General features: G+C 41.0%; 2 protein-coding genes across 5 annotated transcripts in view; one reads left to right on the forward strand and one right to left on the reverse strand.

Annotated features, from left to right (window-relative positions):
- LOC108001153 (zinc finger C4H2 domain-containing protein) overlaps positions 1 to 15,715 on the reverse strand; it is a 243,898-nt gene that overhangs the window by 153,091 nt on the left and 75,092 nt on the right. The gene's annotated exons all lie outside the window — the stretch shown is intronic.
- LOC108001152 (mucin-2-like) lies at positions 4,204 to 6,721 on the forward strand. Its single transcript, XM_017062027.3, has 2 exons — positions 4,204 to 4,679; positions 4,852 to 6,721. The coding sequence occupies exons 1-2, from the start codon at positions 4,557 to 4,559 to the stop codon at positions 6,478 to 6,480; spliced, it is 1,752 nt and encodes a 583-aa protein (XP_016917516.2). The 5' UTR covers positions 4,204 to 4,556; the 3' UTR covers positions 6,481 to 6,721.

A 15,715-nucleotide genomic window follows, 5' to 3' on the forward strand; every position in this document is an offset into this window, starting at 1 on the left:
AATAAAATAAAATGGAATAAAACAGACAACGTGCATTGGAAGAACAAAGAAGGAGAAAAAAGAGCGAAATCGCGATGATCGATGATCGTTTATCTGAATTTTTTTTTGGGAGAATTCACGGCGGTCCAACGACTCGTAAATATCACCGGTGGTGAAAATTTCATGTATGCGCACGTGGAGCATCGCACCCTCCGGCCGTGTTCACCAGGATCCCTCTCCGTTTTTCACTTTCCTCCGGTCTGACGGTCATAAAAAACCGCTGACCGATATTATCCACTCTAAGCTGGTTTACAATGTTCCTACGTGTTCTGTCAGCTCTTCACGCCGACGGGGCGGCCGCTCAGAGCCAAAACGAAAAAGCGCAACGGGCCATGTCGCCACGTGACGTGAGTAATTACCGGTACGAGCGTGCGTGCACACGCGTGGATTATATACGGGGTTGCCTAAACGCCTACTATCGTGTCTCGCGTGGGGAAAAGAGAAATGGAATAATACGATAGAGAGAAAGAGAGGAAAAAGATGATTCGAGCGTTGTCGTCATTAAAAAAAAAAGAAGATTTTTAATCGCGTGAAATAAAACCAAGTTTCCAATAATTCTTTTTTCGTATAAAAGAATCATACGAAAATAAGAATTTTGAAATTTCGCAATAAGAATCGTGGAAACTATTCTTGGGTTTTATCATTATTCTCGAAAACAGTATACGGATTTTTAAGAAAGATAAAAATACAATTCGATACAATGTACGATATTTTCTTAATATCTCGCGCTCTTCTAATTTTCCTCTACAGTTCATGCAAATAGAATATTTTTTCGAGAAGGGGGAGATGAGCGAATTTATCTCGCCACCGTGTATAAGCACAGGGCAAGATTTTTTTTAATAGCCGTCAGCCGGAAACCCGTCGGATTAATGCGTTCCAGCGTAATGAGAGGCGCAAAATAACCGGGGAAAACGTGCAACCCTTTCGCGTTTCACCATTTCGCCGTTTTCCCGTACGAGAATGGAAGTCAAACGCGCGATTCCACGGCCAAGCTACATTACACGGACACGTGCAATGCTAATCAAATTGATCACGTTCGAGATCACGTTAAGACCTAACCTTAGGGAACTTTGTGTGACCGATAAGCAAGTCGATAATCGAGTACCTGACCTACTCGTCCGTTGGAATTGTTGGAACCGAGCCGATTTAAAAAATAATTTCTTCCATTCGGATCAATTGTTAAGACAATTGATAATATTGGAAATTTTTCGTTTCATTTTCTTTTTTTTTTTTTTTGTTTTTTTTTCCCCCTCGTATTTTAAACGTAATTGTAAGACACTCGAAAGATAATTTTTATCGCATCATTTCATACATACGATTTCTAATTTTGATTTTTTTTCTTTTATATTGGACTTGGCAAAAATGCGAGTCACCTTTATTGGATTACCCGTTGATTTCACTCAAACGGAGAGGAAAGTTTCGCAAAAGTCTGTCTCGTCTCACCCTAATCCAGGAACATCTTGACGGGGGTTGATGGAATTTGACGAGGCTTTTATGCAAATGTACCGAAGACCTTCATCAACCACGTTCCTCGTTAAATGATCTTCTCGAACCCGTGTCATTCGGATCTCGCGAATTCGATATATTAATCAGGCATTTGAAAAAAAAAATATCAGAATGACTTTTATAGATCGGAAATTCTAGTAGCAATAATTAAACAAACAACATATTTAATTTTTCCTTATCTCTTATTAAGATACGAGATCTCTGTATGTCGTCCAAGTTAAATACTCGAAAATGATAAACTATAAATTGTCGATACGTCAATATGTGCGATCTTTATACTCGTTATCTTCAAGAAATCATCTATTTCAAAAAAAAAAAAAATGAAAAATCACGTAAAATATATTATACGATACAGCGATTTATTCTTTTTTCATTTGTCCAGAGAAAATTTCCCAACTCTCGAATTTTTATCATTTTTCTTTTTTTCATATTTTGTGATTTCGCTCGAAAAAAATTTTTTTATAACAGACCGCGTTAAAACCTGAATATTTCATACTTTAAAATTTCCCTGTATCTCGTATCATTACGAAACTACACACTGAAACTTTAAGAGTCTTTCGAAATGATATTCCATCGACAAAAAAGGAAAAAATAAATAAATAAACGAAACGAAATAAAAGCTGATAAATATTCTACCTTCATATTTATTTATTTCTTTCATTCTTCACGGTATCTTCAAAACTCCCTCTGTCTCTCGTTCGACACGAGAGAACACGAGCCACTCGCATATCGGGCAACAAGTAAAACGGGAAAACCGATTACTAGAGAGATAGAGGAACACCGGCACACTCGTAACGGTGGGAAATACGATGGTGCAGGCGTATACAAATTATTTTTCATTCATACCGGTACACAATTCCGTTTTGTAGAGCGGTGCACTTTAATTTCTCCAGAGATTTATGCAAGCCAGGACCGTTTTCAGCTCTGTGTGTACACGCGTAATAACGCGGATGCGTGTACGCGGGGCTTGCTACATCGGTTACACGTACATTTTCAGCGAGCCGAAATGTCAGCGATCTTAATGTCCTCGCGAGGAAGATTTACGGGGACAGGTCCGCCTTCATCCTTTTCCTTCTCTCTCTCTCTCTCTGTTTTTTATCCTTTTCAATTATTCTTCCGTGATGACGAGAGAGGCGAAAGTTTCGTGGTATTAAAAAGATTTTTGCGCACGATTAATCGACGATAAAATTTTAAATAGCGAGTATATATAGGTATATATGTACAGTTTCTTTTTTCGTTCAAGTTTAATCCTTTGAATTTCGCCTTATTTTTATTCGGTGAGGGAGGAAATTGTTGAATTATTATACATATGAGAACGTAACGAGAGAATGGGCACGTAGAGGAGAAATAATCGCTTCTAATTGTAAGGAAACGAAGATAATCTATCGCGAACGAAAATTAATCGAGATTATCGATTGTTGCATCATTTTGGTGATAATAGAGCAATCCTCGCTATCTGTTATATGGAATCTTTTCGATGGTATTATTCCTTAACGAAAGTTTTTTTCCTGAAGTTTCCAACAAGTTTCAAAACTCGGCTCCGTGTATTCGCGACACGCATCCCATGAATTAATGCTCAAGTTAAGGGGACGCGGTTTTAAATTAGTTAACCGTTGAAGAAGATCAGCGAAACGCGGCAGCCGATCGTCCGCTGTTTTCTCCGGGATACGAGGTGAATACAAATTCTAAGCGCAGGATTAGGGGTTGAATTTTAAGGAAGCTCGAATAGAATCGGATCCTCGAAAAAAAAAACGAGTCTTCACGATCGATAACTTTTGACTCGATAATGGTTTTCATCCGGTGATTTCGAATTATCGTAATTGAAAATTATCATAAATAAAAATCTGTTTTGAAACGGAGGATGATAACGATAATTTTCGAACGTGAAATCGTTGTTGAAAAAATTGTTATTGATCATAGACTTATTTAATTATTTTCGTGATATAAAGAAATCTTATAAACCTTCTTCCAGTGGATCACGCGTGATCGATCGATATATCGATGGTAGAATCTCGTCAGAGATCATAGTACAATGCAAAGATCGATTATCACGAAAATTAATAGGTATTAGTTATGATAAAAAGATAAGTAATGTGCATCGTTTTATTACCATCGTATCGATAATCGATCGTGATCGAGATTATTTTTATTCCTGTATTATGTTTCACGAGGCTTATAAAGTATTCCAACTATGTATATATATATATAGAAGCTTGTTTTTCATCGTATTACTAGTCTTTTCTTTTTCTCGATAATTTTAGTCGACGATTAATATCCATGGCCGTGTTATCAAATCATCGCAACCTCCAAAGCTCTTTTTAATTTGTTGCATGTATTTCGATTTATCAAACGAGACAATGAATAGTTGAGATGATGACACGTTATGTTGTCTCAAAGAGATAAAAATCTCGGAAGATATAAATCCGGAAGTTATGGTTTCCTCTGATAATCCGGAAATAAATTCATCAATTTGTGATTCTTCCTCGTTGATTTCCTAGATGGATTTCCATTTTCTTAATGTCAATAATATATCGATTATGGTATTAGAGGAATTTAGACAAATTGTTTCGACAATTAAACGGAGATCCATCGTTTCCTTCTTTTTCCTTTTTTATTTCTGACTAGATATTTTCTTGTATCTGTATCGATATCGTATCACGCGGAATAGAAATTACGCATATAATATGCGCTCAAACAATTAGCTTAGAGCAAAGAATAAATACGTGACGAACATCTAGGAAGGAAGTATTAGTCAACGAGTTTTAATTAACAGAGTACAAATGACGAAAACGAAAGGCAAATATCATAAGTTACATAAGTCGTTGTCATTACTCTGATGATAGTCATCTACGAGTTATAACGTAATCGGTCAATCTTCGAGGAATTGTGTTTGGCTGTTGATAAGAGAAAGCTATATATAAGGTGTCGCGAGCAAGTTGCATGGCACATTTGAGACGTCAATCATCGGTAATATTACCGATAATAGAATAGAATAGAATATTTATATCAAGATGCGCGCCTACGTTTTTCTGCTCGCTTCCCTGTCTCTCATCTGCTGCGTATGGGGTAACAATCTGATTCTTGGCAGACGTTTGCCCGGCGAGTTAATCCTCCAGAATCGAACCATCATCAAGGTGAGATATTCGTTTTTCTAATTCGATAGTTCATCGATATCGATCGATTATATATTTATAGATTCGATTAGATAACAATCTGAGGAAACGAATCACGACAAACAAATTTTCCAAGGTCTCATATTTTATGTAGGTTTTATTTTCTTTTCTTCTTTCTTTCTTTCCATTCCAGCCATCGATAACAGGCGTCAGCCACACTGTTACGATCGGTGCAACCGCGCCATCCGATCACGTAATCTCATACTTCAGCGTGGTAAGCTTGAATCCAAAGGTGGTGAAGATAATACCTATTAAAGGTAGCATTGGCACTTCATCGATCGTCGTACTTGGGATCGGATTGCCTAGTTGGGGCATGTTTTTAAAGGTTGTCGTATTCGCTGTTCCCAAACTTCCCGAACCCACCACACCGAGTACCACAACTGAACAACCACTAACGAGCACCGAACCAGACACGACAACGAGTCCTGAAACAACCAGTACACCGTGGACCACCGAACAATCAACGAACACCGAACCAGAAACGACAACGAGTCCTGAAACAACCAGTACACCGTGGACCACCGAACAATCAACGAACACCGAACCAGAGACGACGACTCCTAAATCAACCAGCACACCGTGGACCACCGAACAATCAACGAACACCGAACCAGAAACGACAACGAGTCCTGAAACAACCAGTACAGCGTGGACCACCGAACAATCAACGAACACCGAACCAGAGACGACGACTCCTGCAACCAGCACACCGTGGACCACCGAACAATCAACGAACACCGAACCAGAGACGACGACTCCTGCAACCAGCACACCGTCGACCACCGAACAATCAACGAACACCGAACCAGAGACGACGACTCCTGAAACAACCAGCACACCATGGACCACCGAACAATCAACGAACACCGAACCAGAGACGACGACTCCTGAAGCAACCAGTACACCATGGACCACCGAACAATCAACGAACACCGAAGCAGAGACGACGACTCCTGAAACAACCAGCACACCGTGGACCACCGAACAATCAACGAACACCGAAGCAGAGACGACGACTCCTGAAACAACCAGCATACTGTGGACCACCGAACAATCAACGAACACCGAACCAGAGACGACGACTCCTGAAACAACCAGTACACCGTGGACCACCGAACAATCAACGAACACCGAACCAGAGACGACGACTCCTGAAACAACCAGTACACCGTGGACCACCGAACAATCAACGAACACCGAACCAGAGACGACGACTCCTAAATCAAGCAGCACACCGTGGACCACCGAACAATCAACGAACACCGAAGCAGAGACGACGACTCCTGAAACAACCAGTACACGGTGGACCACCGAACAATCAACGAACACCGAACCAGAGACGACGACTTCTAAATCAACCAGCACACCGTGGACCACCGAACAATCAACGAACACCGAAGCAGAGACGACGACTCCTGAAACAACCAGTACACCATGGACCACCGAACAATCAACGAACACCGAAGCAGAGACGACGACTCCTGAAACAACCAGCATACTGTGGACCACCGAACAATCAACGAACACCGAACCAGAGACGACAACGAGTCCTGAAGCAACCAGTACACCGTGGACCGAACAATCAACAAACACCGAACCAAAGACGACAACCAGCTCTGAAGAGAGCAGCGAAGAAGCAAGTACCGAATCAGACGAATCGATAAACTCTAATTCAAATAGCGTGGAATCACGTGTTCCACGATACAAGTCCGGCGAAAAGGCTGAAAATAATCGATTGTGGTGGAAATGGATCCAATCTTGATTCTGATGAGATTTTGATCGATGAGAGATATAAATTAATAGAAAATTAGCTCTGTATATTAGCTCGGTAATATATCTCGTCGATGATTAAGTACGAATAGAATAAGAAAGACGCAACAATTTGTAACAACCGAATCGACGTTCTCCTCCAAGCTTTAACGTGATCTAATGTATTACAAAATTTTGTAATTAACTTATCCTTTTTAATAACCTAGCATTTTTAAATAAACTTTTACTCTCTATCTTTCTCTCTCTCCCTCCTGTCTCAATCGATTCACCCTCTCTCTTTTTGCTCCGAATTTCCAATACAAAAGATACCAGCCGTCCGTCATCTCTAAACTCGCCAGTTACCCTTCTACCCTCGAGAATTAAAATTCCCACGAGCGGCGACGAAGACGCGTAACAACATCGTCTCCTTTACACCCCCGCCTCTCCTTTACCTCGTCCCTGTCATCGCTTACGTATTTTCTCTACGCTATTGATTCCGTGACAGGGATATAATTCGGCCACGCTTGAAAATTCGAGGCACAGACAGTTTCGTTTCGTTGCTAACGCGTTTCCAGGAAACTCCTCTCGTTGGATTTAGGATTGCATCGCACGTAACACCCACCGCTGTTACTTGATTCGCTTCATCATCCAACCGGTGTGTCTGGAAACGTCTTCCGCTTCTTCTTCTTTTTTTTTTTTTTTTTTTTCCCCTCATTCTCTGGCCTAGATTTTCCACGCGAGATCAGGGCCACGTCTGTGGAAATTGTACGGCAATTTGGCGAGATCCGATTTGTATGGATGGTCCGGATACCGATATCGGGAGAGGCCGGGTATCGTGGATGAACCTGATCGACCCATTGAAAAATTCATTCTCCCGGCCGATCTTCCGGCCTACTTGTACCACTTTCTTGAATATTTCATCGGTCAATCGCAACACCTCCCCGATTTATCCAAGTTTTTGAACACCGGTTTTCGTTTCATCCCGATTCCTATGAACCATCGCTTCGCGTTTACGTAAAGAGGTTATTTACAATTATTTTTCTAGCTATAAACTATAGCACTGTTTCAACAATTCAAATCAAACCACACAAGATATATAAAAAGCAGAAAAATAATCGCGTAATCCAAACTTCCCTCTCTCGAATATTTTTCCACTCCGTTCAACATCGATCCTCTGTGTTTCTCTCGCGCCAAAAACTTTTCCTCCGTCCGAAACGAGAACAGGAAAAACAGGGAAATCGCGGGATTACCATCGTTGTATCGTCGCGAAACTTTCGAAATTAAAAAAAAAAAGGCCCTCCTTTCTTTCTAAGGGCCTCGTCGATCGATCTTTGATCGTTTTGCTCGTTCGACGGTGAAAAATCGGAGGGAGAAAGGTGGAAGAAAAGGGAATGGAAGGGTACAGCAACAAGTGAGAGTGGAAGAGTTATTGGACCCAAAAGGCTGTAATAATGGGCGGAGGAATCGAACGGGATTCTCCTCCTCGGTTTTATTCGGGCGCATCCCCGATCGGGGAAAGTCAATACAAAGGAGGGACCGATCGACTGGAAAATCGTTGCATCGCGATTACTTCTCATTTTTCTTTCTACTATTTCTTTTTTTCTCTCTCCCTCCCTCTTTTCTTTTTCTTTTTCTCCCGGCTTTATTTGTCTCCGATATGGATGTCGGATCAAAACGACGAGAATGTTCCGTGTTTTCGTTTGAATAATAGTCGTGATATCGGTTCACGGAAAGATAAAGAATTAGTTAGGCAATTCGATGGCGACGAATTTTGATCGAACATTTCTGTTGACCAGCTCGACATCGATGGTAAGATAAACGAACTTCCTACAAAAATTTTCGCTTTAATCAGATCACGGATTATATCAATCGTTAATCTCCGTTATACCTTTGATATCTTTAAAATGATATATTATCTCTATACGATGACAAACAATCGAATATTCATATTTTATATTCATATTTCCTTTTCGTCTTATTATAAACACGAGAGAGAAACGAAATTATAGAAAAATCTAAGAAATAAGTTCTCTCTCGAGTGTCTCATAATCTTTTCCTATCGTTTCAATTTTCCTTATCGTCTCTAATTAAAATTCGAAATCGAAAATTATAACGCTCTTTAACTTATAATACGACGACAAGTTTTTCGCGATAAAAATGAATTCGCGAATGCGAAATTCCATTCACGAAACGATCAAAGTTTCTTCGGCTTCAAGAGGGAAACGGACACCGCCGCCTTTCCTCCTTTTTCTCTTCCCGCCCTAACTATTCGTCCTGACAATTCGAAGAGCAACAGAGTGGGCATATTTCTAACCCATTAACATTCCCGCCACGAAACCTTTAAAGACGTCGTACACACTCCGAGTTATTTCCTTCGGCTGGTATCGATGCATCGCATGCAAAGCAGCCGTGATTCGTCTTCTTCGCGCTCGGTAGCTTGTAACTTTTCTGTGAAACCGGAAGCGTATCTGCCTTCGTGTCATCTTTCCCTTTTCTTTTTTTTTTTTTAATTTATCGTCGTGACAGGAAGTTCGAGAAAGAAAAAGAAATCTTCCAGGATTTCTACTTTAACGGGTGGACGTTAACTAATTGGTTGGACGATTTTTCTATTCTATTCGATTCGATGGATTTGCCTAGTTTTCATAGGAAATGAAAGTTGTGGAGAAAATTGCAAAGTCCAATTTCGATCTCTAGATGGAACGATACTTCTTTTTTTTTTTTCATTATCTACGTACGATAAATGTTTGATAAATGGAATCACGATGGAGAATATATAATGTAACTGCATCCGTTATTTAAGCTAAAAAAAAAAAGAAATTACATTAGGATAATTGTAAAAATTTTTTCTACGTATATTAGATAGGTGTACTTTTTCATCCTCTTTTGCTTCCCCTTTCATTTCGTCGTTCAATCAGTAACTGTAACGTAATTTTTAATTCATTCTATTCTGTATTTTTTCTTTTTTTTTTGTCTCATAACAGATCTACGGATCGGTAAAAAGATCGGAAATTGATTTTCCAAACGTTTGCAATGGACGAGCCGCCATGTTTATTTTAATTTCCGGGAAATCGTGCGAGCTTTCCCGTTCCCAGTCCTATAGGGTCGTTTAATTAAACGAGCTGTAGATAATGCCGTTATCGGGACGGATTTCAAGCAATTGCTTCGACGAATTTCTCTTCGATATTCGTTTATTTATCTTTGTTTTTTTCTCTCGCTCAAGAGGGCCATCACCATCATTGCATCCACCAAGGTATTCCTCTATTCTAATATCAATTAATTATAACCATCTCTATATAATTATTCATCGATTATTCAACGCTCCAATACGTTTTACCTCCACCTTCGCAATTTATCCTTGTTTATCGTCATTTCACGCGTACGTTACATTCGTAGACCGTGCAATAGATATCAATATATTCTTCCATTCTAATTTCAACGTCATCGTAATTGTTCATCGACACGCTTCTCCATATTTTTATCCCCATCTCTATTTATATACATTCTAACGTAGACACCTAAATACCCCATATTCTATTCCGAATATTAGAATAAAAAAGAGGGAAAATTTAAATAGGGGCAAACGAACGTTGAATTTTTATACGTTTCACGATCGTCGTTTGAAACGAAAAGAAGGCAAGTCGGCGATCGATATTTTCTGGCCAAGATTTCGTCGAGATCGGCCGGATTAAAACGAGACACCAGGTATCGGAGCTCGGTCCACCGCGCTCAGTTCGCTGATCCGAGAGATTTTAATTATTGCCATCGAATCTGTCTCGTGCACGCGTCAAGTCGGATGTAATGATGAAATTATATGAAAACGTTGTTCGATCGTTGAGATTAATTATCGGACTTACATGTGTACACACACACACGTATATGTATGTACGTATGCACAAGGAAGGTAAAAACCGTGTCTCGGCGGAATATCGTTTAATTGACACGCGTTTATTTTTAATTCGAAATGTTGTACTTGCTTCTTCTACTTTTTCCTCCGTCAATAAACGGATAAACTCGCCGGTCAAACGAGGAAAAGCTAGTTAAAGCGGTCTATCACAATGAAAAAAAAAAAAAACAAAAATAAGAAAGAAATTGGAAACGCGACTCGCGAAGAGTCCTAATTATATCCTGCCAATTTTCCTTTATTTCCTCTTCCATTGCTCACATCACATCCTCGCTTATCCAAGATTGATTAGAAGAATTCTTATTCTCTTTAAAAAAAATCCGATTTCGTAAAACATTTTTCTCTTCGCGCGAAAGCGTATCGCGAGACAAAGAGAGAGAAAAAGGTTTCAAAGGAACAAGCAACAATTCGCAGATACACAAAAATTCGAGATACGAATCGCGTTTTTCAAGAAAGGGTTTCATGAATCGACGTTGCTCGATTCAACCCGAGACTCGGTTAAAAAAAAAAAAATCCCAAGTTTTTCCCCAAGAAAACACGACTGCGAAGGTATTCGATGTAAATGCTCGCGCGACATCGCATCCCCATAAAGTATTAAAAGAGCAGAGCTGTATCGGTGTCTCGAGCTTTTCTTTTCGAGCTTCCATTCAAAGCCCATCCCACCGCGTCTCGGTGGTAGCGGCATTCGCGATCCGTTTACCGATTCCATACTTTAACGGCATAAATCTCATCTAATAAATGTACACGCGTGCATCGCGAGTGCATCCGGCTGTGGCACGCAAACCGTGCGAGACATTTATCATTCAAAGTCCTCGTATCGAAGGAACACGGCGCGAATGGAACAGCTTCCGCCTCGATATTTTTCTCTTCCCTTTTTCTTCCTTTCTTTCCTCGACCAACGAATCGAGAAAAGGTAGGGAAAAATGTGTCGATTGATGCGAATTGTCGGCTGGATTCCAATATATACATATATATATATGGTAATTTACATCGATCGAGTCGGTGATTGGGAAAATTTGCTCCGAGTGTAAACAAGTTTGAAAAAAACTTTATAAATATCCAAAATCTCCCCTTCCTCGCAATTTTTCACCGAAATCATAGCAGTCTAAAATAGATCGGCGAAATGGCAGATTGGATCAAAGCCTCGCAACCATCCGGGGTAGGCGTATCCGACCGGTGCATCTTTATTACGCTAATTGTGCCGGGTCTGCCATTCACGAAATTCCAAAGTAAGGGTTTTCGTGGCGATCGCGAGTCCCTCTCCCCCTCCTCGCATTGTACGCGCTCGTGCCCTCGCCCAGAGGGGGAAGGGTGATACTCGCGCCGTGTAATTTCACGCTTGCGAGCGTGCACGCGTTTTGCATACTCGGTGCACGGGCTGAAATACGATGGAGATCGAGCGTAATGTCGCGTATTCGCGTCAATCTCGCCGCGTTTACGTCATTGGGGAGGAATACATCCGCGATTATACGGCCGAAAATCTCCAGGGATCAAAAATTATTATGACATTATTATCGGGGAATGTAAAAAATAACATATATTTGTTTTTCGATACTGAATAATATTGTATCGAATTTTTCAAATTTGATTTTCCGATAACGAGGATAAATATTGATTCTTTTCTCTCTTCTCTTTACACCCATGTTTCGACGAGTTCTCGAAATATTTCCTCCCCAGGATATGACGGTCGGGCAATAACACTTCGTCATCGAGAAAACTAGAGCCCCTCGAATTTTCCACGCGCGTCGTGATCGCGGGCCGACCAGTTTTTCTTTATCGTCGAAAACTTGGCTCCTCGGGGAGCCAAGGCGGTCGTAATAAAAAAGTTGCCATTCTCCCGATCGAATCTTACGCGACTTCTCAACTTTTTGTCGCGGCCCTTTTCAAAAGGGTCAAACCAAAGGGCCACTCATTACCCCAATAATATTTTCCCTCCTTCTCTCTGTCGCAAATCATTTCTCCTTTCACTCCTTCCAGAATCACTTCGAGAATCTCTCCAAACTCTCTTCCTTCTGAAACGAAGAATTATATCGATCCGATGCTTCAATCGGAATAATTATTTTCATGCGAATCGTGTGAAAGCAGATTTGCCTGCGAGGGAAGGACGAGCTCGAATCCACTTATTATTCGCTCGTCGACTTAAAATTTCCATGCTATATTTCCCCCCTTGTTATTCGAACACGTCCTTTTTTCGTTTCTCTTAATTGAATCCTTTCTCTCTCGCTCTCTCTATGCATGGAAAACATGTTGTTCAACGATAGCGCGGTAGATCTTGAAACGAAATTGAATTTTTAATAAGACCTATGTTTACGGAAGATTTTCGCCCGTTTTAACTAAATTCGTTCGAGGAATATATTATACATATAGAAAATTTTCCTATTCGACTTGACAACGCGATATAAGTTAACTGATACAAATCAACGTTCGTTATCACGCATGCATAAAGAGAGCAATTATCTCTCTCTCTATATATATATATATATGGACGTAAACATGGCAGACTTCTTCGTTCTTTCTGCCTGTGAATTTATTTTCGGGGTTTACGAGTGTTTCTACACGATGCGGAGAGATCACAGGTGGTAATGAGAAATCATAGAGAGATCAAAAAGTGAGCAGTCGGAATTATAGAGCGCGGGGGACAGAGAGAGAAAGAGAGTTTTCAAAGCGGAGAGGATCAGGGATGAGAGGATCGCGGAGGCAAAGAGTAAAGGAAGATTACGAGGTATAAAGAGAGCGTGTAATTAAACATTATCGTGGTGTAGTTGCCGCAGCTCACTTTTTCGAGATACGTATCCTGCCCACATGTACGAATGTGGTATACACTTAATTATCCTTTGGCTCGGAGGGACTACTGAGAGGGGAGAGAGAGGAAAAAACGCGAAATACGTTCTTTCTTCGCACCTTGATGTTTGAAAGACACGGTGTGAATTTTGTTTTTTTCGCGTGTGTTATAATTCGAAGGAGAGAGACGAAAGATGGAAAAAGAATATAAAAGAATCCGAGAGAGAGGATATTTTCAGTTAGTTATTAAAAGTTACGCATTCGGAAAATTTTGAAAGATCCTTCTCGTATTGTCAGCATTATAAAATGATACAAAGTTTGGAAAATCTTTTCATTTCTAATAAACACGATCCGATTTACTTCACTTTCGATTCACCTTCCACTTTCCTTATCGATTCCTTCCTCCCAATTCAATTATCTTAAAAGTTTCGAAACGGGGAGAGTTCGTCGCTCGATTTTCGAAAAGATGGGCGACACACAATTTTACGTTTCCGTAACTTTCAACGTTCGGCGGAATAGTTAAAAGAAAAATTCATCTACCATCCACAATCTTTCAAACTTTCGACTACCCCATTATACGCATTCCATTCTGTTCGAGAAACTTTGGCGAAGTTTTTACTTTCTCTTCGATTTTCTCCCCAACAAGAAAATCGACCGCTCGTTCATTTGTCGTGTATCAACATCACGCTCGTCGAATCTTGGATGGAATTCACGGCCACGGCTCGCCGGATGCGAGGCTCTCCAAGGTTCCGCTCCACTCTTCTCGCTTCTTTCTTCCTTGCGGTTTTCTTTCTGACCTTTTGGAACCGCCACGGGGCCGAGAGAGGATCGTTAACTAAAGTGGGTAATCATACCCACCGGTTTCACGCCATCCCCGTTCGCTCGACTCCTCTACAGGGTGGCCAAGTTGGACGAGCTCGTTGGCCCCCATCTCGAGTTTTCCTCCCAGTGGATGCAGCCTCGAAAATATTCTCGACCGAGTAGTCTTTCTAGGAGGATGCGGATGATCGACGGAACCGGTAACATTTTTCTACTCTTCCCGATAATGATGGAACAATTTGCGGAGGAACGATCTATGAAAGCTACCTTGCTACTGTTACCAGCCACAAAGTGGCTGGTTCCGGGTACAGCTGAAAGCTAATGTGCGCGGTGTTTCTGCAAGATTCTTGAGAGGTTTTCATCAAACCATTTGCACATGCGCTGCTCAATGAAAAAATGGGCAGATAGAGTCTTGAGTTTTAAATCGAAAGAAAACTTACTTCACCTCGAATCGCACGAATTTCAGATGTTAACATTCTTTAGAAATCAAATTTCTTCCCTTGCGTATCTTATCTGCGAGTAAATCAATCTCTTTTCTGTTAAAAGAATTCTCTCCAAAAACTTATCCTTCTCTTCAGATTCTCTTCGACTCTCAATCGATGATAAAAAGTGACAAAATCGTTGGCTCGTCAAGGAAGCCCACGAATATATATTCATAGCCACGAATCCCTCGATAAGATCGTTCCCCCTTCCCAGCGTCGAGCTTGCATCGACAGGAAACGCGATCTCGCAACCGAAGAATACGAATCTCGAATCAATTCACCGAAACGTTGACAAAACAAAACGAAATATTCCTCGCTCGTAACATTAACGTCCATCGACAAAATCCACCGCCACGCCTTTAACCTTCTTTCCCTTCGATCGATTCACGATTGATTGGAACACCCTATAGATAATCCTGCGTACATACACACATATATATATATATCAGGAGGCGCGCATACGAGAATGGAGGCGAGCATATAATTATATGCCTCGAGTCGGCACCTCGAAAATGCCGGCTCGTTAGCAAATCTTGCGAGAACCGCGCAAACACCTGCCTGATTGTTAATAATTTGCCGCGCTAGAAGAAACCGCTCCTTCTCTCTTTCTCTTTCGCAACACGCACGCACACCGACGCGTGCAAAAATGAAGGGAGAGAGCTTGAACCCGGGCCAGTTAACACTTTCGTACACTTTGAACGAGCTGGCTGTTTAGCCGGCGGTAATTTTCGAGCGAGTCGATCGAGATTCCTTCTCCTCCTCGCTAATCGCGATGCGGCTCGCGGCAATTCCGCGGCTGACGATTCCTCGAAGGGGAACCGAGCGAACGGTAGCATTCCACCGGAGAGCGAAGGTGATTTCGCGAGAAAAAGCTTCGCGAGGTTTTTGCGCTCTTTCCGTAGTACGAGAGAGCGGAGCAGCGTTTTTCTTTTATTTTCTTCTATTTTTTTTTTTTGGTTTCGGTTGACTCGAGGGCAAGGGGATTTAATCGAGACTGTCGGTGGAGGGTTGGCAGAATTCGAGAGAGAGAGAGAGAAAAAAGAAAACTGGAACCGAAGTGCGTTTCTATTTGTAAGGGGAGAAATGAAACGACTCTGGTTTATTACCGGTTTATTTCGAAGTAGTTGGACGGCGTTCGTTCAGTTGCATACGTAAAGGAGTGATTCTTACGGTTATTTCGATTGTAATTGGATTTGGGACCTTGGAACCTTGAGAATTATTGAACGGGAATAATCGAAGTAGATTTATTACACGCGTAACATTTT

The sequence above is a fragment of the Apis cerana genome, linkage group LG10, assembly GCF_029169275.1.
Source record: "Apis cerana isolate GH-2021 linkage group LG10, AcerK_1.0, whole genome shotgun sequence".
In the NCBI taxonomy this organism is placed as follows: domain Eukaryota; kingdom Metazoa; phylum Arthropoda; class Insecta; order Hymenoptera; family Apidae; genus Apis; species Apis cerana.